The 26243-nt window shown below is 41.4% G+C and overlaps 1 protein-coding gene across 1 annotated transcript in view; it reads right to left on the bottom strand.

The window, feature by feature from the left end:
* The window catches only part of nbas (NBAS subunit of NRZ tethering complex), a 170552-nt gene extending 144885 nt beyond the window's left edge, over nt 1-25667 (bottom strand). The window contains 14 exon segments of the mRNA XM_061753787.1: nt 586-779; nt 2486-2549; nt 3679-3807; nt 3901-3963; nt 5739-5877; nt 8949-9047; nt 10346-10479; nt 12684-12817; nt 21236-21279; nt 23392-23439; nt 23697-23774; nt 24848-24884; nt 25097-25148; nt 25558-25667. Coding sequence (XP_061609771.1) covers nt 586-779; nt 2486-2549; nt 3679-3807; nt 3901-3963; nt 5739-5877; nt 8949-9047; nt 10346-10479; nt 12684-12817; nt 21236-21279; nt 23392-23439; nt 23697-23774; nt 24848-24884; nt 25097-25148; nt 25558-25650 — 1308 coding nt within the window. The 5' untranslated portion in view covers nt 25651-25667.
* Nucleotides 25668-26243: the final 576 nt, after the last annotated feature.

The raw sequence follows: 26243 nt of genomic DNA, 5'->3' as shown, positions 1-26243 counted from the left end.
AGTAGAGTAGTGGTGGTAGTAGTATTGGTGATAGTTGTAGTAGCTGTTGTAATCGTGTTAGTGGTGGCAGTACTAATATTGGTGAGGATGGTTTTAAGGGTCATATTGATGGTAGTAGAAAGAGACTTCCGGCTTTTCCTGTCAGCGGTCGCCACAGTGAGTCACTTGGATGGTTTGGAACGGTGTTTACATCGGAGGCCCTTCCTGACACAACCTCCTCATTTTTATCCAGGCTTGGGACCGGCAATGGCTGGGCATTGGGTTACTGAATCGAACCCATGCCATCTGCGTGAAACGTAGCAGCATGTACCACGACAAATGATGGTAGCAGTAGGAGCAGTTGCGATGGTAGTGGTAGTAGTAATAGTAATAGTAGTAGTAGTAGTAGTAGTAGTAGTATGGGTTGTAATAATGGTAGTAGCAGCAGCAGCAGTAATAGTAGCAGTCATAGTTATTTTTATTTTCATTATTTAACTTTTGTCTTATTCAAGGTGACTTAGCTGAGCAGGACGGCACCCCAGCTGCCAATGGTAGTGATGGTGGTGGAAGTTGGTTGGAAAGACACCAAAGCAACGGACGATTTACCTCCAGGCTGAGGAATCCACCGTCATGTGCAGCCGTGACTTTGGGCGAGGGTTCGAACCACTCGCAGGATTTGCCCAGAAGGTTGCGGAGGCTCCTGACGGACGAGACGGTGACAGAGCCGGAACATCGGGCCAGGATCAGCACGTTGTCGCTCCACCAGTTCACGTCCACCAGCGGATGGTACTGCTCCTTCTCTGAACAACCACAAACCAGCACACATATTATACTGTATTAGGACGTACACGTACATTTGCTTTCCTCTCTTTATTTTTGATGTATGTGAATAAATGATCTTGAATTAACAATGGAATGGATGGACCATAACGGTCCAATTATCCTCTTTCAAGTCACATTGCCAACTACTACATATACATATAAAATGGAGGTACTCTGGCATAAAATGGCTGCAATTACAAAATGGTAAACGACTCGTTTTTGTGAAAACCGCTTAAATGCAAGCTAAAGCTAAACTTCAATCACATGGTATTATTTAAAATCCACTGTTGTGGTGGTGGTGTATAAAGTCAAAATAGCATTACGGCCCTAACTCTATTTTCATACTCTCTTCTTCCTTGTTACTTTACATATTTTACTGCTCATCATCTTATATCGAACAAACTAGCTGTTAAAAAAAAATGCTCTCAAAATTCATCGAGCAATTTATTTGTTACGAATGATCAGCTTTGCACCTTTTTTCTTTCAGCTTTAAGTAACTTTTTGCATTAATAACACCCGTCGGACACTTTATTAATATGCAGCACTGCTTCTCTCAGTGAGCCAAAATATTAGAAACGCCTCAAAAATGCGACTTTTGTAGCTTTGTAAAGGGAGCCTGTACAAGTGGTACCTAATAAAGTGTCTGCTAGGTCTTCATATAAGCCTGCTATTCCGTTGCAGGTCAAATTAACCTGTTATTAAAATTCTAATAAACATATTTTAGAATGATTTTTGCTCATATGAACTATTTGATTCTATAATATTCAATTATATTTATTTTTTATTATTTTGTATAGTTCCTTTGGGTCTTATAATCCTCGTGCTCTGTAGCAAGTCAAATTGACCCATTATTAAATTATTTTAGCAAATATATATTATTGAATTCCCCAATATTGCTTTATGTTTATTTTTATTTTATATTCTTTTTGTTTTTTATGGTTCCACCAGGTCGTAAAAAAATCCTGTTCAGTTGTGGTTTAATATGAATTAATGTATTACAGTATATTTTGTATTGTTCTGGGTCTTTAATCCTCCTGTTCTGTAGTGGGTCAAACTGATCCACTTTAAAGTTTTAAACTCTAGAAAATATTTTCTTAATAAATTTTCCTTATATTATACATTACTAGAATTTCCAGTACTCCATTTTTTTCTTTATTATTTATCTTTTTAATGGTTAAACATGCAGTGGGTCACTTTGCCACGTGAACATTTATTTGTGCAGAAAAAAAAAAAAAATCAACATTAACATAAACAAGACTTGATCTATTTACATAAAGACTAGCCCATGGCTCCGCAAATTCAAAAACAAGCAGTTACAGCTGAGTTGAGGGTAACATTTCCTGACGAGAGCATGATGCCGAGCCGATGTGTGCAAGCTAAGAGGTATTTACATCTGGGCATGTTCATCACGGCACGATTACCCTCACGCTTTTTCTATTTCAGATCTACACAAGCTATCACAGCCGTCAGTACTGATGGCCCAGAACTGCCAAAGGATGGAACGGTGGGAGGAATAAAGTCCAGGGGCCTCCGGTCACCGTGTCTAAATAAGTGTTTAATTCAGTGAATAAGACTTGTCAAAGATCATTAAATCGTGTCCGGCGCGCTGTGCTGTGTCAGCATCTAGGGGAAAGAAAAAGAAAAAAAAAATGTCTTATGCTGAGAGCACCGCAGGCCAAACTACCTTTTATTTTCTTCCTCCTCTCCAGTGACGTCTTCCACTCGGGATTGATCTCCTCAAATCCTGGCTGCGGGGGTGGGCCGGAGAGGGAGGGGGAGGAAAAAGATGAAGATTAATCTATTCACCCTGTTTACACTTACGGGGGGAATAAACACACACACAAATGCTGCATACATTTGAAAAAACAGAACTCTCTGGGAACACAAGTGCAACGAATGCTGGATTGGGCTGTGTAAAAAGTACGTTAGTCAAACCACACTCCTCGCATGCCTTAACTCATTCACTGCCGTGGACGTATATATTCGTGATGTACGTTTTTCAATGGGTAGGCATGGAAGAGGGTCTTGGCCAGCTTGTCTGTGAAATTCAGGTTTGAAAACCACTAACAGATCTCTGTAGATGGTGCCTTTGCATCACTTAGAATTTGAGATCAGCACAACTTTTAAGTAGAAGAAAAAGATTAGGTGTTGAATCTCATTGGAAGTTGGGAGTCATTTGTCTATTTTTTAACATATGGCACAAACCAGTAACTGAATCATAATCAATTTATGTTGGTGCATTTTCTGAACTGTCAATTTGAAATAATGTCCTCCGAATGACCACCGTCACACAGGCATCTTTAATTAATCTCAGCCATTTTTCAAACGAGAACCCCCTCAGTACCAGTCCTTTTAGAGGATTTTGACCGCTCTTTCAAGGCACACCGAATACCCAAAATAATATTAGAGTTCCATCTTTCAAACAAACAAAAAAGTTTGTTTCTACCTTTTTCCATTCTTTGGTAATTAGCCATAGAACATAGGTAAATTATACCAAAATTCTAAATTGTATGATGCACTGCTGCCATCTAGTGTCGTTTTTTATGGGGATTAAAATTGCTCTCAGGCCTAATCCTATGGTGAGTGAGGAGTGGCGTCAGCCCCCTTCTGAAGGCTATGGCGGAAAAAAATGTAAAAGACGTAAAACTACGTCTTTGGGATTAGGTGATCAAGTTCTGAAAGACGCAAAACTACGTTTTTGGTATTAAATGGGTTAAGAAAGATGACAGTGAGTCATATTGGGTAGCACGGTGCGGCTAGTGGTTAGCACGTCTGTCTCACAGTTATGAGGTTGGGGGTTCAAATCTAGGCTCAAGCCTTCCTTTGTGGAGTTTGCATGTTTTCCCAAGGCTTGGGTGCTCGGCAAGCATAAAATACCTGTTGGTCCTGCTCCCACGCAGCCCTCTGTTTAAGCGACGGTACGTCCCAGATTGAGAGGCGACCTGAGAAGTGGATGACAGCCAGCAGGGTCCCGTCGGGGCTCAGGCTCATACGGAATACGCCGTCCTGTTGGAAACACACACACAAACGTCAGGATAAAGTGCTCACTTGGGTTCAACGAGCAAAAAACAAACACACAATCAAAAAGAGAAAAGCTACCTTTCCATCTCCTTGTCTGCTGAACAGCTTCATAAGCATTCTCAAGAATCCTCGTTTCTGGCTCTGAGAGAAGAAAAAAAAAACACTTAAGTGGCACATATACATTTTGCAAGGTCAGATCAAACCCTATTTATTATAGCACAACAATTGACACAATAAAGTGATGCCTTGAGATACGAGCCATTGCTTGGTAAAAAAAAAATTGTCTTGAGCTGCGAGCAAAATTTTGTGATACAAATGCCCTTCAGACCCCCATCGCTAGATGGGGGCATCAAACTTCACAACATCTGGTCACAATTCACATTGGTTTCCCTACAGTGGATGGAGAATACCAGTTGATGGCGCTAATGTATCATAAAGCTGGTTTGCCAACCGCTAATAAAGCTCACAGAAGAAGAGCAAGGAAGGACAATACATTAGGTACAGTCGTTTTTTTCTGCTCGCATTTTGTTTGTTTGCAGGTTACGTGGAGAGCAAATGTTACTAATGTGTGTTGTTATAGACTACAATACTTTTGAGTACAGTTTGTGTTTTTCTTTTGGGGGGGTGCAACAGATTGATTGCATTTCTATTCATTTCAATGGAGAAAGTTGATTTCACTCATTCGCTGCCATTGACGTTAATATTCACCTACTGGAATCCAACCATTTACTGCCATTGACGTACAGTATATATTAATTTTATTATATTTTCGACGTGTAGGCGTGGAAGAGGGTCTTGCTCAGCTTGTCTATGAAATTCAGATTTGTAAACCACTGTAATGACTAACAGATCCCTGTAGATGGCGGCGTTGCATCGCTTTAGATTTGAGATCAGCACAGCTTCTGAGGAGAATATAAAGCTTAGGGGGTGAATCTCGGCTCGTCACATCGATTATGAGGCATAGAAATTTCAACACTGGAAATTGGACAAGTTTAGGGAACTTACACTCGAACGGACTAACTAATATGTATGGTATAAACAGACTATGTGTCGCAGTAGTTAGTTGAAATTGTCTGTTGCAATTGTGAGAAAAGATTACAGTTCATGGAGTGAGTGCTGAACAGCGACACCATGTAAAAAAGCCACTGATGTTCAACTCTAGCCATACAGTGAGTCAGTGTCGTGTTTCTTAGTTGTAAAGCTGTAAATGATTATTTTTCCATCAAAAAGCCCTTTCTCAGTCTTGTTTTTGTCATTTTATATTTTGAAGTGTCAAAAAAAGCAACAAATATTAGCATCAGTGTTCTGCTTGACGTTGCTTTTCAGAAAAAAAAAATGTTCCCCATATTTGGGTTAGAACCCAGTGCTTTGGGCAAAACCAATCCATGTTCCACTGCTGACTACAAAAGAACGGAAAAAGCGAGAAAAACTTTTTTTCTGGTGACAGACAGAAGAGAGTCTACCCTTTCTTTTGGTAGTTTCTGTGCTTATATTGTCACAGAACAATATTCTGTGAGTCTCCAAAGATCAGGTTAAATGCTCTAAAACTGCAAGCAATATGGGGAACTGTTTTGAAAATGGCTGTCAATGAATGCGTTAAGAAGCTGGGCCTTGTGGGGAGGTGTCAACGAGTTTACGTGAGTGTCTGAGCGTGAGCTGTGGCCGACAGTAGCTTCTGCAAGAGTGTGCTCTGAGTGTGTTCATACTCCTGCGCTTCCTGTGTTCAATAAATATGGCAAAGAGAGTTTACTACTGCCATGGTAGTCAACCTAAGTGTTTGGTGCTATTTTACATTTAAAAACACCACAGAGTTTTGCGCAATAAACCAAGAAAATAAGGTTTTGTATTGAAACGATTAATGCAGAACAAATGCTGGCCCATTCAGTCATATTGTATGTATAGTTATGTTTCCTCACCGGGTTGATGTCGTCCTCAAAACAGGTGACCTCCTTGTAGTGGGGTGAGCCGGAGAGTGCCCTCCATGCCGTGAGACCGCAAGAGGAGGCCTTGGACGACCCGTCGTCCCCTGAATCACAGCCGGCCACAAGCAGCAGTCTGGAACGCACGAAAAGAACATCTTCTTGATCGCCAACTTTAGCATGGTGACCTTGTGCAGAGTAGTGTTGTTTGTAATCTGTTTTGTTTTTTTTCTTCATTCATCCATCCATTTTCTATAGCCGTTATTAGTTACAAATAAAAAGTGGCGAGAATAGAACCCAGAGCATCAGAACTGTGAGACAGATCTGCTAAACACTTGACTACCGTGTTGCCTTGGTAGTTTAATTGAAGAGTTGTAATTGTGAGTGAATGGTTGTTTGTCTATAGAACCATGCGATGCACTGGCGACCAGTCGAGGGTGTACCCAGTCAGAAGGGATAGGCTCCAGCTCACACGACACTATTCGGACAAGCCCTATGGGAAATGGATGGATGGATGGATGGATGACTATTACAGTAACCTTCACTCTCTCCAACGCTCAAGCAACTTGAGAACAGTACCACTTGGCTCAACACTGCACCCTGGTGCCTACAAAACGCACAGCAAGCAGCACCCATAAACCAGATTGATGTTTACAATTAGATTTATTGCACAGATGTCAGAGGACCAAAAAAATAAAATAAAATAAAATCCCCCCCAAAAATAGACTAAGGAGTAATTTTAGGATTATTTTCTAATGACATATTTGATTTTCAGCCAGATTTTGGCCCACCCATATTCCGGTCAAAACCTGCCTGATTGACACATCAGTCTGTTGATGTCAGCGATAGAACGATCAGTACATTTCCATATACTAGTACATGTTCTTGGACTCTAACAGATAGCAAAGCTTCACAAATCATTATTATCAGTCTGTCCCCACTTCTTCTGTCATTTTTATGAACTATTAAACAATTTAAAGTGGTGAAAGAATCTTGAGAAGAAATCTAAATGCTCAAAATGTCTAAGAAGTGTAAAACCTCCTCATTCTGCTGAAGCCGTAAGGCGCAATTATCACCTATATTGAAAGTCTAGATACTTTTTAGGCAATAACGAGTTAAAATAATGAGGTTCGATACATTTGAGTAGGGTTGTTTTACTAAAATTGATTGTAAAACGAATGCTTCGTTGCAGAAGATAACTACATGAGCCATGTTGGTAAGTGTGAGCAGATTCATAGCCGCCTAATCTTTGGGTTTAGTCAAATCGTTGTATTTATTGCACTGCTCATGGCTCTAAGACCTTTGAAAAAGAGTTGAGGAAAGATGACGTAATACACTTTTGTGTTAAAGGCTTTTTATATGGCCAGTGCCATCGTGTGACCACGACGGACTTTGATGGGCATGGCTGGCTGGTGCCATGTCTCTACGATGTTTATCAATGACAGCATAATCAACTACCGAGTTTGTACCATATTAAATTAGCGATTTAACATAGTTTTGTGGTGCTGTTGTGTTGATGTAAGAGTGCAACGGTGATCACATTATAAGGTATATTACCAACTTGAACAAAGCGGTGTTTGGAAACTTCAGTAAGATGGCTCCCCCCCCCAAAAAAAAGTTGTCATTTTGGAGGTGGATCCCACCAAATTCTGCCCGACAGCGACGATATATAAAATACGAGTAAATATTGCCACTTTATAATATAGTACATTCCTTTGTCCACACTGGCTATGCATAGAAATGGTCTCCAGTTCCGTCCCTGACGTCCCTCCAAGACATGGCGGCGTATCGATTTTGGCGATGAAAAAGCCGTTCCCAGGGAAATTTGTGATCTACTGATTACTCCAAAATGGATGGATATTATTGGAAATGACAGCCAGTTTCATTTTCTTCAGCAAAAAAAATAATTAACGAGAACTTTCAAATAAACTGATTTAAAAAAATGTATATATATATATATATATACAGGCCATCTGGACGCTATAGGTCCTTTAAATGTGTTTAAAGCATGTGGGAGGGGTGAAACTATAAAACAATTATATGGTCTCTCTATATTGGAGATTTTCACCTATCGTGGGTCTGGAACATATTCTACACTATAACTGGAGGTTCACTGTACATTCACTGGGACTACTGGTTGTCTGATAAATACCACTCCCTCGTACTTGCTCTAATCTATATGCAACCGCTTGCACTGACCCACTTTTCACACCGCAGATCATTAAAGTTTCATCCGGTCTGTTGGCTGCCAAACACTTGACAGCGGCTGTCAGGATCCATTAAGCTGCCAAGGCAAGATTCACCTGCCAAAAATCAATCTGCTTGCCGTCCACAGAGTGTGGTGGTGGGATTGGGTTTACGTTATGGGTCACAGATTAAAGGCCGGACATGATTAGCAAGAAGATCGGAGTGAGGGGATGGTGAGGCTTTCCCAGACCTAGTTTATTCCTGATTGGCCCCTATTCCAAAGTGGAGTAGCTCATCCCCGCCCTGCACGAAGTAATAATCTCCACTTCCATTCCAACTGTCTGCAGAGTGAGCAGTGGCGAGGGTGAAGCTGGGTTTAACATGGAAGACGACTCAGTAGGGACACGTGTTTAAACTAATGAGAGCTGTCCCAAAAAACATTTACAGGCTGCAAAGTCAAAGTCAGTAATGCTCAGTTTAGATTGACACATCCATCCATCCATCCATCCATCCATCCATCCATCCATCCATTTTCTGAGCCATTTCTCCTCACTAGGGTCGCGGGCGTGCTGGAGCCTATCCCAGCTGTCAACGGGCAGGAGGCGGGGTACACCCTGAACTGGTTGCCAGCCAATCGCAGGGCACATAGAAACAAACAACCATTCGCATTCACAGTCATGCCTACGGGCAATTTAGAGTCTCCAATTCATGCATGTTTTTGGGATGTGGGAGGAAACCGGAGTGCCCGGAGAAAACCCCCGCAGGCACGGGGAGAACATGCAAACTCCACACAGGCGGGGCCGGGGATTGAACCCAGGTCCTCAGAACTGTGAGGCTCTAACCAGTCGTCCACCGTTCCGCCCGTAGATTGACACAGTCAATCATAAATAGAGGAACCTCATCTCTTATTTCTTTAAGAATTCCAAAGTAAAAATAAACAATAAACAAATATGAGTAAAAAGTATTGCTCACATCTGAAGGCACCACTAATTGCAAAAACGGACGGGGACGTCGACTTACCTATGACCCGGGTGGTAAATAGCCGAGGTAATGCCATGGGAGTAGTGGGTGGAGAAGCTAAAGTTGTGGTTCTCTTGGAAGTTCTGATTGGTGCCCACGCTGTTAAAACAACAGAGTGATTAATTTGCAACAGCAACGACATAATGTGAGACAACAACAACGTGCAATCCGTGTAATGAGGAGGAGGTGAAAAGAGAAGAGGGGGGCCTGAGGACATTAATGGAACAAGTATTGCCGGCACTGGCACTTACTGTCAAGCCTGATGCTCAATTCAAATGGTCTAAGCAGGAGGAGGAGAGGCGCAATAAGCTCCATATGAAAATGAAAACCAATCATTACAAATAAGCCCCCCACTTTGCGAGCCATTGTGCACATTTCTCCCACAACGTCATTCCCAAATGACACATACTCGTGGACATGCAGTAAAAGCCTCAAATAATAGAAACATTTTTCCTCCATTCAGCATCGTCGAAGGAGTAAGGCAAAGCCACCCTGACTTACATCAAATAACTCCACTAATGCTTTATCAAACTATGCTAAATTAAAAGGGAAGGCCTTTACATATGCTGATCAGTAAAGCACAATCAAAAGGATTTCCATCATCACATATGGAATGTGTGCCTCACTAAAAGGAAGGTGAGCACTTATATATATATGCATGTTCATAGGAACAATTGTTAACCTTTAAGGGTGGGCGGCATCAATTACTCTCTGTTTTTCTGCTTTAGATGCATCAGCCAGGTGTCCCAATACTGTTGTCTCTACAGTGCATGTACAAGTATCAAATGGGAAAAGCTAGAGTGGAAGATTGAGGCATTGAGGAAAAACAGTTAGAATGTCAGTGAGGACATTGAGGCCATGGTAAACACTCGCTGGTAAACGCTTTTTGATTGACATCTAAAGAGGATGGGAAGGCGCTGCGCTGTCAGCTGAGGGCAAGTCAGGTCATCAATAACAGTCAACAGAAGAGACTTTATGAAGCCTTTGGAAAAGATAATGCTGTTTTTTAACCTTATTTGGCTACAGGAGAGGGACAAAATATTAGATGAAATTATATGACTTGGTTCATCATTTTGGTTTTGAAAAAACAATTCCCTTTTGTTTTACGTGTCAGTTTAACAGTACACTTCAACTGAGTGTGACAAACACTCGAACTGTGTGAGTATGTCTTCATTTCATCACGTCTACGTAATGTTATTCAATAGTCTCCCATTTCTTAATAGCGACAGACGCTAAGGAATACTTTAATAGTGTGTTTTAACAAGTTTTTGTGTGTTTTAATGAGTTTAAATTTGTTTAAAGTGTGTGGTAGGGGTGAAACTAGTTCTGTAAAAAAATTTCATATGATCTCTCTATATTGCAAATTTTCACCTATCAATCAAAATATGAGCACTCACCTGACCAGGTAGCTCTTGAGCCTGCCCCCGTACGTGATGACAAGCAGCTCGGCCGACCACTGAGCGCCGCCCATGTACTCGAGGAAGATGAGGCCCGCTACGGCACAGCTGAAATCTCCGGGGAAACTCAGCTCCTTGGGGGGAACAACATGACGACATGACGGACACTGACTGGACACTTTATTGGGTACACTAGCAAAATCCAATGAGATGCAGTGTATTATAATTAGGTTTTGATTGACATTGTCTGAGAGGAATTCATTTATATTATATTATGGAAAATTTACTTTTTAATGGCTCACAGTATATACAAATACAGCAGTGCCTTGAGACAGGAGTTTAATTCATTCTGTGACCACAGTTGTAAATCAAAACACTCATATCTCAAATCATCTTCTCCCACTGAAATGACTGCAAATGCCAATAACCTGTTTCCAGCCTACAATAAATTAAACCAAAAAGAATTAAACAGTTTTTGTCACACCGAATCAATTGAATGGCCTTTGTGTTTCTCTTTCTGGTGTGCCCGCCTTGGCCACCTGGGGGCAGTACAAGATGGATGGACATTGAGATGTCTCACTCCTCGAAGCTCATTAGTGTGGGACTAATATTAGTATTTCCGCGCAGAGGATAAAGAATATGACTGAGTACTGTTATATTGTCTGCCTACTTGTGTTGCTGCACCGTTTGTGTTCAATCCATTGCTGGAAGGGTTATAGCACAGCAACATAGATGCTATTTAGCGTTAGCGTTACGCTAGCGGACTGAAAGGCTAAGATATGTTATTGTTTTAAATACAAAAGTTGTAATTCTCTTTGTTTTATGATTAGTTTGATAATTAAACAGCTGAATTGGAAGAATTGTTTATTGTCTGCTAAACTGCTGGTTATTGTGAAGTGAGTTGAGTTCATTGCCACCATATCGCACTTGTATCTCATGTCATTGCTCGCAAGTCAAAGCAAAAAATAAATAAATAAATAAAAATATTGGCCAAAGAGTAAGTAACAGGTAAGCAGACCTGGATTGAGTTTTGCTGGCTGCACAGATTAGCCTCAGCTAACAGCCTTAGCTTCTGATATGCAGTACATATTGTCCATTATTTCTCCGTGAAGAGGTTGTCGACAACTAGTCGGTGGGGGACTTTTAAATTGTTAAAACATGCATAATGTCTACTTTTATGGGATTTCAGTATGAAAGAGGCCACAAAACCGTGTAGCCACACAAAAAAAAGTTATGCTGCAGTATAATGATCACAGACGAGAGCAACTCTGGTGGATAGGGACCTGAAAAGAGCGAAAAGGAGGGATAGAATGATAATATGTGGTGCAAGGAGGGCATTAAAGCGACGGGTGGAATGGATGGACTTGATACGAGGCACAAAGAGATGGGGATGACTGAAGGATAAGACAGAGAGAGCGGGGATCAAGGCAGCCTTGACGGCGCATCAAGCGCGTGACACATTAAAAATGGAGGGACGTGAAATAGGACTGAAGACGAGACGACGGGAATGGAATGTGAAGAAAAATCTGACAAAAAGGAAGGAAGCTATGTGAGAAGATGCCACAACTGACAACGTGTTAAGTCGTCATGTGAAGTTACCAAGACTTTTTTCGCTGTGTAAGAACGTGTTTTTGTTCATTTGGAATCTGTTTTATGATCTCTGAAAAATATATTTAGTTTCTAACTGATTATTTACTGCCATGGTATAAAAAGAACCGTGGCTTTATCAGTAAAATAACAAGGGACAAGATAACAAATCATCCATGTTGACTACTGTAGAAACGTAAGAAAAACATTGTGTGGCCACTATCATCCCCTGACTTCAAATCTAATGCGAACCTGTTTATCATCCTTAAACGGAAGAGACCCGACTTATTACAAGCTGTTGTTCAGATAATGTTTTGCGAGCAAAAATTTCAGATACGAGCACTCGATTGTGGCACTAAACTCAACTCACTTTACAACAAGCAGCAATTTGAAGTGAAAAAATCTTGAAAAAAAGAGGCTTCAAGCTGTTTATTGCTATTCCCAGACGTTTATTGTCAAATTAAATATGGAACCAAGAAAATTACATGTTTATTTAAATCAACCACATAACTTAGCTTTAAAGTCTGCTACCCTTATGATAACATATAGGAGGCAGGCTAACAAATAGCATCAGTTTCCTATATATAACAATACTCATAGGCATGTATTCTTTATCCTCTGCGAAGAATGACCAATATAACTGCAGTTTACTGAGGAGATGTACTTCGCAAATTCGGCCAGGGTGCGTAAACTGATGAGCGCATAAAAGACAATACAAACCCAATAGGTTGAGGGTGGGGTGTGTGTTTACCGGCGGTATGACAAACAGCTCACTGCCCACGAGGTCAAAGAGGCGCACTGTGCCCGTGCTGTCGGCGAACGCCAGTAGGGCGCAGTCGTGGCTCCACGCCACCCGCCGCCATTGGGGATTGGGGTCCTTCGGCACTGTAGAAGAACGACAACAAGAAGAATACGTGATCAGATGTTGCGACCGAGGACCGGCAAGGCTTCATTATTAAGCTAGATGAGCAAGTGTGTGTGTGTGTGTGTGTGTGAGACTAATCCCCCGCTGCTGCTGCGATGATGAATACAGATGCTGAGAAAGAGGACGGCAATGATGTCGTTGTTCAGCACGACGCGCCTAAGAAGCCATCGGAGTGATACATCCTATTAATTGTCTCTCAAAGACGCACACAAAATACACATAAATGATCCATCCAGCTCTCACTGAAGCATTAGTCGGCTGTTTTGGTCAAGCCGCTGGCTCAGCAGTGCGGCGCGCTTTTTTCATTATAATCACTGCTTAATTCACTTAATACTGACATACAGGCAAGAACTTAAACGCGCTAAGCCTACAGTGAAACAGTGAAAAACTGGACCAAAGCGCAAAGATGGAACTTCAAAGCTGTTTAGACTGCACAGACTGGAGTGTCTTTGAAAATTCAGCTGGCAGCCTGGATGAATATACGGACACTGTTACATCCTATATCAGTTTCTGTGAAGATGTGTGTGTACCAACAAAATCATTTCGCACATTCAACAACAACAAGCCATGGTTCACTGCCAAACTTAAGCAACTTCGCCAAGCTAAGGAGGACGCATATCAAAGCGGGGACAGGGCCCTGTATAATCGAGCCACAAACCAGCTGACGAAAGAAATTAACATTGCAAAGAGGAATTATGCAGCAAAGTTGGAAAAACGGCTTAGCGCTAACGACTCTAAATCAGTCTGGCATGTATTTCAATCGCTGACCAATTACAAGCGACGATCACCCCAAGCTGAGAACAATAGCACACTAGCTAAAGACTTGAATAACTTCTACTGCAGATTTGAAAAGGATACTTTCACACCGCACACCCACCCAGCCACACTACTGACCACAATCACACCTCTGACTTCTGCGTTAACCATCCACGAACAGGATCTGAGACGCATCTTCAATCAACAAAAGACTAACAAAGCGGCAGGCCCAGACCATGTGTCCCCATCCTGCCTCAAAGTCTGCACGGACCAGCTCGCTCCAGTCTTCACACAGATTTTCAATAGTACCATCCTGTTTCAAACGCTCTACCATCATTCCAGTCCCCAAGAAACCTACAATCTCGGGTCTAAATGACTACAGGCCTGTCGCCTTGACATCTGCGCTCATGAAGTCCTTTGAACGTCTCGTGCTGGACCACCTCAAGAGCGTCATAGGCTCCCTGCTGGACCCCCTGCAGTTTGCCTACCGAGCGAACAGGTCTGCGGATGATGCAGTCAACATGGGACTGCACTTCATCCTGGAACACCTCGACAGTGCAGGGATCCACGCGAGGATCCTGTTCGTGGACTTCAGCTCAGCGTTCAACACCATCATCCCTGAACTCCTTTCCTCCAAGCTTCTCCAGCTCAGCATCTCACCTGCCATCTGCCAGTGGATTTACAGCTTCCTGACGGGCAGGACACAGCAGGTGAGGCTGGGGGAGACCACCTCATCCACACGCAGCATCAGCACTGGGATGCCCCAAGGTTGTGTCCTCTCTCCGCTGCTCTTCTCTCTCTACACGAACAACTGCACCTCAACGCACCCGGCTGTCAAACTCCTGAAGTTTGCAGATGACACCACTGTCATCGGCCTCATCAAGGACAGTGACGTGTCTGCATAGCGACAGGAAGTGGAGCGGCTGGAGCTGCGGTGCGGCCGACACAACCTGGATCTGAACACGCTGAAGACTGTAGAGATGATCGTGGACTTCAGGAGGCATCCTTGGCCACAGCTGCCCCTCACGCTGTCTAGCTGCCTTGTGTCAACCGTCGAGACCTTCAAGTTCCTGGGAATTTCAGTCTCTCAGGACCTGAAGTGGCCGATCAACATCGACTCCGTCCTCAAAAAGGCCCAGCAGAGGATGTACTTCCTGCAGCTTCTGAGAAAGCACGGCCTGCCACAGGAGCTGCTGAGGCAGTTCTTCACAGCGGTCATTGAGTCAGTCCTGTGTTCTTCCATCACAGTCTGGTTTGGTGCTGCTACAAAAATGGACAAACTCCGACTGCAACGGACAATCAAAACTGATGAAAAGATTGTCAGTACCCCCATACCCACCCTTGAGGACTTGTACGCTGCCAGGACTAAGACAAGCGCGTGCAGCAAAAAGGCAGCAAAGCGCAACATGAAGCTTCTGAACTCACTTGAACATAGTTCCTTGGCTCCAAAATGCCACAAGATGGCGCCACTGAAATACAAGTTTAATCTGTTCCATGACCACGCTCGTAACTCAAAACATTTGAACGGAAATGGCATTTATACGTTCAAGCTTTCCCCAAGTATAACAACAAAAATATTGGAAATGCGTTTTTTAATAAGGAAAATGACACTATCAATAACTTCATGAAATCGTAATAGAATGTAAAAAAATAAACTGTTGATGCATCATGATTTATTCATTGTGGCTCCTTCTGGTGTGTTCAACTTGGCCACCAGGGGGAGTATGATACAGTCATGCAGACAAAGGAAGAAGAGTTTTATTCAACTACTGTAGGTGATTCAGTAAGTTGCAGTAATATTAGTCTTTTTTTCCAGAGGGTAAAAAATATATACCACTGTATGTATTGTTGTGCGGCACGGTGGCTGGTTAGAGCGTCAGCCTCACAGTTCTGAGGACCCGGGTTCAATCCCCGGCCCCGCCTGTGTGGAGTTTGCATGGTCTCCCCGTGCCTGCGTGGGTTTTCTCCGGGCACTCCGGTTTCCTCCCACATCCCAAAAACATGCATTAATTGGAGACTCTAAATTGCCCGTAGGCATGACTGTGAGTGCGAATGGTTGTTGGTTTCTATGTGCCCTGCGATTGGCTGGCAACCAGTTCAGGGTGTATCCTGCCTCCTGCCCGATGACAGCTGGGATAGGCTCCAGCACGCCCGCGACCCTAGTGAGGAGAAGCGGCTCAGAAAATGGATGGATGGATGGATGGATGTATTGTTGTATTGTCTGTCTACATGTGTTGCTACACCTTTTGTATTCATATATCTGTTAATTAAAGCGTTATAACACTGCCATATAGATGCTATTGGTATCTAAAATTTTTGCCCGCAAGTCAAAGTAAAATAATTATCCAAACGATGGCTCGTATCTTTAAACCTTTAAGTTGGGTAGCTCATATCTCAAGGCAGCGCTGTATATTTTATATTAAACAGGGCTTTGGCCAGAGCATAAAACCAGCGAATAGCAGAGGATAGATTACAAAATTCATAAATGGGCGAATCACAAATATGCTCGCGAACACAATGCAAAATTGTCGCAGTACCTATTAAATACAACAATGTGACAGTATTGGTTTGCAAACAACTATCAACCCCCCCCCCCCCCGCCCCCCCCCCCCCCCCCCCCCCCCCGCTCTCCATTACAGGTCAGCCAGTTGTCTTCAAAGGGTGAGTAGTTTTTACTTTATTTTGTTATACATTAAGAAACTTCATTTTATACTTAGACAATTATTACCATCCCTGATTATAACATCTTTTTTTCATTGGAGAAATACAACTTGCGGCACGGTGAACGACTGGTTAGAGCATCAGCCTCAGAGTTCTGAGGACCCGGGGTTCAATCCCCGGCCCCGCCTATGTGGAGTTTGCATGTTCTCCCCGTGCCTGCGTGGGTCTTCTCCGGGCACTCCGGTTTCCTCCCACATCCCAAAAACATGCATGAATTGGAGACTCTAAATTGCCCGTAGGTGTGTGAATGTGAGTGCGAATGGTTGTTTGTTTGTATGTGCCCTGCGATTGTCTGGCAACCAGTTCGGGGTGTACCCCGCCTCCTGACCGATGATAGCTGGGATAGGCTCCAGCACGCCCGTGACCCTAGTGAGGAGAAGCGGTTCAGAAAATGGATGGATGGAAATACAACTTATTAATTCCAGCAGTAGCTATACAGTGCCACTAGGTGCCACTTTTACTCCATCCATCCACCCATTTTCCAGACCCCTTATCCTCACTAGGGTCTCAGGTGTGCTGGAGCCTATCCCAGCTATCTTTGGGCAAGAGGCGGGTTACAACCTGAAATGGTCGCTAGCCAATCGCAGGGTACAAATAAACAAACAGCTACTCGCACTCACATTAACACCTACAGGCAATTTGGAGTCTTAAATTAACCTACCATGCATGTTTTGGGGATGTGGGAGGAAACCGTAGTACCCGGAACATGCAATCTCCACACAGGGGAGGCCGGATTTGAACCCAGGTCCTCAGAACTGTGAGGCAGATGTGCTAACCAGTCATCCACCGGGCCGCCAGTTTTACTCTCTTTTAGTTTTAGATCACAATGGGTAACTTCCATTTATATTATATATATTTCCTATGATAGAAATGGTTTGGAAATTTGAAAGACTCATGTGAGTGTGTTTTCCTGTTGATATCGCATAACGGCGCTCCTGGCATTTATTGTGTCCTATGAGCTGGCTGAGCAGATGTCGCTTTGCAGCCCCCGGTGGGCAATGCGGCCGACAAAAAGCCGACGGATGACGGGAGTTTGAGAACAAAAGATGAAGGAGACATAAGGCCGCGCCGGTGACAAACAATAAATGCGGCACCCGCGGAGAGAAATAATAAGGCATTCCCCGGCCATAATGATTGAGGGCCCATGAATCAAATTGCTCCGGAGGATGCTGAAAACATGGCACACCTTCACAACAAAGGCAGACCATTATGTATGCATCATTATGAGGGGGACGCTTCTTTAGGTACACCTGCATAATTACTCAACAGGATCTGGAAGCAAATTTCTAAAGTAAAGTCATCGTAATTCTTTCTTAACTGTTTTAAGTAATATTTTAACATTATTAAGTGTAAAAAATGAGTTATCTATTGTACAATAACATGAAAAAATTACCTAACATAAAAGAAACATTAATAAAACTACTCTGAGGATGGCTGACAAGCACAAAATGGAGAGGGAAAAGAAAGGTTTAATTGGAGAGCAATGCTGTCGCCTACTGGCATTTTACAGGCACTGTTGGAAATAATAAACCTTGTGTAGTACAGTAATCCCTCATTTATAGTGGGAGTTAGTTTCCAGACCAGCCCCATAATAGGTGAAATCCGTGAAATCGCGACCACATTTTATATACTATATATACGTATTTTATATACTATATATACGTATTTTCAAGCTGTATGACCCTTCGCAGACTTCTTCCCCACACGCCTATTAACTTCTGCCGTAGTCTTATAGACACTTTATATACACATACAGTAATGCTAAGTAGTACTCTTATTCCTTTTAAAATGTTGTTTTAATTATTTTCTTTGTTTACAGTTTTAATATTTTTGGCTAGGAAGTGTTTATTTTACCACAAAAAAACTATAGCGCACACTAAAAATCCTGCAATATGGCGAATTATGCGCTAAATGAATATGGGGGTGGGCGGCCGGGGGGGGGGGGAACGCAATGCACTGAACACACAATAGGTGAACCGCAATATAGCGAGGGAACACTGTAGAGTGGTGCCTTTAGATACGAGTTTAACTTTTTCGGTGACAATGCTCATAACTCAGGGCAATCGTATCTCAAATCATCTTTGCCCGTTGTAATGAATGGAAAGGCCATTAATCCGTTACAGCCTCCCCACAAAATAAACCAAAAATGTTTGTAATGTGTTTTTTAATGAAGAGAATGGCACTCTATAATATTGTACTTCATAAAAACACCTAACAATAACATATTTAAATATAAGGTAAAGAGTTAAACAGTTTGTGCTGTGTTGCAGTTGTGATGAGATGATTGCCCCTCTTTGTGGTGTGTGTGACTTGGTCACCAGGTGGCAGTATAATACAGTACATGAACACAGATGAAGAGGAGTTTCACCCAACTAGTCAAAGTGACTCAGTAATCTGCAGTAATATTTGTCTTTTGTCACAGAGGATAAAGAGTAAATGCCTGTGATTACTGTCATAGTGTCTGTCTACATGTGTTGATGTACCGTTTGTGTTCAAATATCCATTCCTTAAAGCGTTACAACACCGCCACATAGATGCTATTCGTGTCGCTCTGTGGTATTTCTCATTATGTGCTAAAATAGATTAAGATAGAGGACATAAGGTAATGTGGCTGTTTTAAATACACAATGTGTAATTTTCTGTGTTTTATGATTAGTTGGACAGTAAACTTCAACTGGGAGCGGCAATAAACAGCTTGAAGCCTCTCTTTGGAAGATCTGTTCAGCCTGCCAAACTGGTGCTTGTTGTGAAGTGGAGTTGTCACTATACTGCACTCGTATCTCAAATGTTTGCTCGCAAGTCAAAGCAAAAAATTGACCGAACGGCTCATATCTCGAAAAAAATTTCAGTTGGGTCACGCGTCTCTCAAGACACCACTTTATATGTAAAATTGTTTGACTAACATTGTATATTTTAGTTGTATTATTTTCATTCAATTTACAAATGATCTCATAATTTTGATTGACCAATTTTAGGCTAAATTTACACCACCAAATATTAGAGGACTCTAAATGCTTAGCTTTTTGGCTTTCACATGGTCACGCTACCATGTAGTTCGACAACTGGACACCAGTGGTCACTTGAAAGTAGCTCTGGATCTTCACCCAGGCTAGCTTGCAAGTCATGGGTGGAGAAACCCTGTTTGGGAGCAGTTATGTAAATTATTAGCACTTTTACTTCGCAACCTGACCAAATTCAGAAGGCCTCGCTCACAGACGCATTTTTGGAAATAGGTAGCTAACAAAAGATTGACTTGATTGCTTAATTTAACACTTGGTTTGGCAGGCATTTAAAAAGCAATTGCTCTGTCATATGTCCCCTGTTGTGTAGTTTGAATTTTGTTAGTAGCATTATAATGTCCACAAAATTGAAAAATATACAGTATTTCTGTTTTTTGCATTTGCTTTTAAAGCAAGCCTGGCCTTAATGCTTTGGTGTCTGCATTATTGCGCATGTTCACTCCCGCCATACCTGTCTCTCTCCCTCCCTTAAGCTCGCCAGCCTCCCGCCTGCCCGCTTACATAATTCATCGCTGTTGAGCTGTGATAAACGAAGCTTCTTTACATCGGAGGGGCGCGTGTCATCTTTGAGAGCTGAATTCCTACCCGACTTCCACCCACGCCGGCGGAGGAAGGGACGTAAACATCCTATTTTTCTTCTTATCCCCCCCCGCCCCCCCATCCTAAAAAAAAAACATTTATGTGGAAATGGAGCCCCTCTCAGTTGCAGATAGCGCGAACAATACATAATGGAAGAGGGGGTGCGCAAGATGGAGGTGGAATAGGAAGAAAAGATTGTAAAAGGAGCAAGAAGAGAGAACACACATGGGTCTTTGTCGCTAGGATTTGTCACAGTCATAAAATTAGGTACACCTACACAATCGAATGACATCAATACATGGCCTGAATCAAGAATTATGCCTTTACAGAGGTAGTAATGCTTTTTTTAATGACACTGTCACTAGCAAAAAAAAATATTAGCAACATTTTTTCAACTTTTAAAGTGTTTTCAATTAAATGCAACATATTTACAGACAGAACTCTTAATGATGAGCACCTACATAATTTCTCCACCCATGACTTGGAAACTAGGCTGGGTGAAGATCAAGAGCCACCTTGAAAGGATCACCTGGAGTCCTACCTTGTCAAAGCCAAAAGGCTAAGCATTGAGAGTACCCTAATATTTGTAATTGCGATGTGCAGTTAGCTAGCTAGCTATGCCTACACCCCGAAAATCCATCTTCCCTTTGGGTAGTCCGCGTGGACCGTGGCTGTGGCCTGACGCGGCCGATTTAGAGCGCCTCATTGTGTGAGTGAACACACACGTCACACAGAGAAAGGGGAAAGAGTGAGGCGGGGGAATTTTTTGATTTGACAGCATGTGTCTGATCTGTGGCTGCGGGCTAGCGTGGTCGCTTTAGAGCGCCTCGTTGTCATGGCGCAGAGAAGCCCCTCGACAACCTGGTGGGGTGAATTCCAGCCACTCAACGCTTTATGTGGATATATATTCGTGGCTCAAACATGTAGTTATGTGTAGGCATAAGAAAGATGCTGAACAGAGTAGCATCCATTTTTCCAGGTCGTAGTGGGATGGACAGTTGACAGTTTTGAGTGGGGCGGGGTTTCATCGCATTCAGGATCACAGCCACGGCATTTTAGAGAACAGCTGATTTTTCACGATTTTGAAGCCTCATCTTATATACTTGGCGATTTTTTTAATTATTCAACTTTGGCTCTTCTGTGTGGTGTGTCAAATTTAGAAGACGTAGAATACACAATGGAAATCAGCCGTGTAGTTTATCGTTTATCAGACCAGCAAAATCAGAACCACCCCATGGAGAATAAGACAAATAAGTTTTTGAATAAGGTTGTGTGGCTAAACAGGGGTAAAGTGGCTCTTACCCTGGCACTTCCCAATGACTGTGCCAAAGTCATCTCTCACAGACCTGAAACGAAAAAGAAGCGATAGTGAAAAAACACACAACATACAATACACACACACACAGGCACACACACACACACACACAGACAATTAGTGGGTTTTAACGCACTCAATGGATCAAGGCGAGTGGGCGTGGAACAGAGCCTGGCGGACGAGACCTTCGTCCAACCGAGCGCCCCACAACGGCTCCAAGGAGAAGCTTTAAAATAAACGCTGCGATTTACCAAAAGTCCCACAGCGCTGACGTTCAGTCACAATGTTCACTTTTCAGCGATTCCTTCAACACATTTACAGTGGACACCCGCCATCTCACGGTTTATCGGTTGCGCCCCCGCCATTTTTTTATGGGTATTTACAGCACACAGGCAAGTCTGAATTTAGAGTTGTGTGCCTTCAGTGTAGTACCACAACATGCTGATCAGGACTGAGCTCTACTGGAAGGTCCCCAACTCAACTCCAGTAATAGTGGTTGTTCCCACAAAGCAGAGACAATATATGCCTGTGAGTATTGTTGTATGCTTTCTTAGTATGTGTTGTTCCTCCATTTGTGTTAAAGTAACAGTTGTTTCAAGTTTTAGAATTAGCGTAACATTCGTGCTAATTTCCGTTAACCCATCTATGGCATTTCTCATTACAGTGGACCCCTGGGATAGGGACCAAGCTTGACCGTAAATAGTGAAAAATCTGTGAATAATTGACGTTCCCTAATAACTGCCATGAAAAAATAACTCTGAAAAAACTCAGGTACCGGGTAAAATGTATAATATATATTTTATAATATTTTATATAACGAACTTTATTGGGATCAGGTAAAAAAATGTGTATAAAGTACCCGCAAATAACTGGGGATAGGTTCAAAAAATATATATAATCTGCGAATAAGTGAACTGCGAATACCGAACAGCAAACATGCAGGGGTCCACTGTATATGTTAGCATTAGGCTAATGGTTTTCAGTTAGACAAAAATATGGTGTTTGGTTGAACATTTGTGTTTAAATATACAATGTTCAATTCTGTCACTGATGGTGTAGTGGTACACTCGCCTGACTTTGGTGCAGGCAGCGTGGGTTCAGTTCCCACTCAGTGACGGTGTGAATGTGGGTGCGAATGGTTGTCCGTGTCTATATGTGCCCTGCGACTGACTGGCGACCAGTTCAGGGTGTAGTCCGCCTTTCGCCCGAAGTCAAATGGGATAGGCTCCAGCGCCCCGCGACCCTAACCAGGATAAGTGGTCTTGAAAATGGATGGATGGATGTTCAATTCTGTTTAGTTTTATTTCTTACAGTTTTACAGTAGACATAAATTGGGAGTGTCAAGTAAACAGCTTGAAGCAAGCACCCTTTGCCACTTATTAGGAGAGGTTTTTTTTCCCTTTCCTCAAAGTGATGTTATATAGTAGTTTCCCAGCGAGAAAGTGAGAACAGGCACAAAGGAATAGTTGAATTTAAATAGTTTTTTTTTGTGGGGGGTAAAAACGGTGTATTGTCTAAAAACATAGTAAAACAAAATAAGAGGATGCAAATAAATAAACTGGTCAAAGTGTAATTACTGCACGTACTGCGGTATTTGTGTGTTGGGCGTATGCCTTTCAAGTGCAAGGCCTAGTGAGTGACATCAGGGGTTGGAGTTGGATTGGCCGCTTACTTAGTCTGTATGTGAAAGTCTGGATGTGACTTGTGGCCTACAGCAGCACCTTCCTGTTCTCATTTTGTATTCTTGTGTTTGTCTCGTTAAAAAAACAAAACAAACAACAACAAAAAAGAGGCTAAAAGTGCATCGGCAACGTCGGTTCTCCTTGCCCACATGCAACGGCATTACAGTACTTTAATTGCTTTTTTTCCCCCCCACTTCACTTGTTCGGCAGCATATCTAAAGTTTCCCCTTGCTCAAATTTTGACTTGCAACACAATGCAAAAAATGCATAGTCTTTATATCAATATCTTTGTAGGCTGTAGTTCTGTGCTTTTCAGGTGTACCTGCATGCATTTGTCCACCAGTTATATTGCCATTGATTTTCATTTCAGTGAGGGCTCTGTCTTCGACAGATAAGTATACTGTACAACAGAGATCCCCTTTGTGACCAATTAGGTTGTGATGGAGAGAATCAGTGATTACCTGATCTCCACGCACTGGTCCTGAACCACCGCCAGCAGCTTGCCGTTACTGCAGATGCAAAAACACACACATGAGGGAGCTAAAATGAGGACATAGTCGATTCATCCTTGTTCGAGATGAGGGCGTTAAAAACAGAAAAGACGAGTGTAAAGGGAGCGAATCAAATAAGCCCTGTCAAGTGCATAAAATTAATGGATGATGGCGGCCATCAAATAGATAAACAAACAAAATCTAAACTTTGTGCAGCTGTCACCGGCCCAATTAAAAGATCAGATGAGCATCTGTGTGTGAGAGTGCGCAGATACCTCGCGAGCACCAGCTGCCAGTCAATCTGCTTGTTCACCAGCTGCAGGAGACCGAGTGGTAGAGAAGAGCTGGAGGGGCTGAAAGTGGCAATATCAAAAGTGTCAAAACAATAAAAATGAACACATTCCTATATTAGAGAGCACTCAAAAAAACATTAACCTTCCACCAAGGCAGAAAAATTTCTTTTATCATTACCAAGCATTACACAACAAATGAAGTTTTATGTTTTTGAGGAAAAACAAAGTCAGATATTTTCAAGATTACGCATAATCTTAAGAGCAAAAAGATTTAAAAGTTGTATATTTTCAAGATAAAAAGTTGTATTTTCGACAAAAACGTTGTAGACCTTCATGACCTAAAGCAGTATATTTTGGGGATAAAAAGTGGCATATTTGAGCTAAAAGTGGTATATATTCAAGTAAAAAAGTTGTACATTTGAGATAAAAGTTTGTGTATTTTTGAGGGGGGAAAAAAATTATAGTTTCGAGATAGTTATCTATTTTCCAAAATAGGATATTGTATATTTTCAAGTCATATGATTAAAAAAGAAAGTTGCACATTGTATATTTTCAAGAAAAAAAGTTAGATTATTGTAGAGTTGTATATCTTTAAATGAATTTCACAGTCTTGTAGTTGTATATTTCAGAAAAAATAGATTAAAAGTTTTATATTTTCGAGCTAAAAAGGGGACTAAATCAGTCATAGCAGCCATTAATTGCTATGATAATATGACAATATGCCTCGGTTATTATTACCGACAATACGCCATAAGGCTTTAGGATGTTGTACAGTCCCCGCCAGAGACGACATGTCGCCAGAATTGCCCTCACAACTGTCACTGTTTTCTGTGAAAGCACTTAAGTATAACTCGACGAGATTTATATTGCTCATCCTTACGGAGTACATAAAGTAGAAACTTCCTTCACTTGCCATCATAAACGCATGACTTTGTTCCCATAATATTACAACTTCAATATGGAAAAACATTTTTTTTTAATTCTCATAAGATTATGTTTTTTAATCTCGTACAGTCAATCTTTTGTTTTCAATGTGACCCGAATATTCCTTTGTGGATTTATTCAATTATTTTTTATAATAATTTTAAAATGAATGATGTGGGACTTTTTTTGTTTTTTAATTATAAACTTACCTGTACCACAAATACTGCAGGATAAGGCGAAATGGGCCTGGAAGAAATGCATTAATTAGCACACGTCTTCTTTACATTAAGACAAAACGCTTAAACTGCACACAAAACAAGCCAATGAGCAAAATTATGAATGAATGTCACGTTTAATGTATTTAATGAATATGAAAAAAATGTAATTAAATTTGTTTTTAAAAATGAATTAATAAATTTAATGAATTGATGCTAATTAAAACTTTTTAAAAGTCTTACCTGTCACTGCTTTTGCAACAAGGGAGGTGTTATGTTCCTTGTTGCCTCGGAGCTGCAAATAAAAGATATTTTAAAATATGGTTTATGTAAATGACCATTATTGTGTATCTGTATGCAATTTGAAGGCGAATTTATAGACTTATTGTTTTAATAGCTCTTTGGATGAATGGCACATGAATGCCCCTGATTGCCTGATAACGTTACATAAGGAGTAAAGTATCCATCAATACGAAAGTTTATGGATGCATTTCTTGCTTTAAAAAAAGAATCAAGAAATGTGTTTTTTAAAGAAATGGAAAAAGTTAAGAAGACAACTTATAGAATGTTTACACTACGTGGCTCTGCAATGGCTTGAGCACCACGTCACTATTTCACGTCGCAGCTCCTTCTCACGAGTCACGACGGCACAAACGCAAGAAAAGGAAGGCTGCGGCACAAGCTGGGAATGGCAGCCAACAAACCTGAGTGTCACTCTCCGGAAGCCATTCGGTAATAACGAGCAAATCGTATAAAATGTTCTCATCTTCGCCTTCGACTAAGCTATCTTCCGCCATGTTGACTGGAGAGCACAGCTGTCAAAGCGGACTACGGCAAGACGTGTGGGATAAACAAAAAAAAAAGAAATAATAATAAAAATTAAAAAATATATGTGTAAGGCGGTTTGCAGCATGATAGTTTTAAAATACACGAAAAGTATTAATTATAATACCCAAATTAATCATTCTCTGTGATTTATTCCCCTCGATCATACTTTACAAATGCTTATTAATCCATTCCATTTCATTGCATAGTTCACAGTTCCCATTTAAATTCTTAGCAATAATAATAATATATTTTAAAATAATTTATTTCTTCATAAATATTTTATTTCCTCGTTGATTTGTTCCATAATTAAATTTTTAATTATGAAGATGTAGCACTTTTCACCACAATAACTTTTGATCCATATTTGAATAATTGGCCTTTTTTCATTACCAAATATAATATTTAATTATTAAGCTCCTAACATGCCGTTTGATTTCGGGACTGAGTTTCTATTTTTTTTTTTTTTATTATTTCCCCGTTTTCAGGGATTTAAAATGTTAGCAAACTGCATTTAAAAAAATGAATAGTCTAATAGTAGACTTGCTCTACGGTTTAATTATTC

The sequence above is a fragment of the Phyllopteryx taeniolatus genome, chromosome 18 (assembly GCF_024500385.1).
Source record: "Phyllopteryx taeniolatus isolate TA_2022b chromosome 18, UOR_Ptae_1.2, whole genome shotgun sequence".
NCBI classification, from domain to species: Eukaryota; Metazoa; Chordata; class Actinopteri; order Syngnathiformes; family Syngnathidae; genus Phyllopteryx; species Phyllopteryx taeniolatus.
The sequence above is the reverse complement of the archived record's forward strand: the minus strand, read 5'-3'. Positions and strand labels throughout refer to the sequence as shown.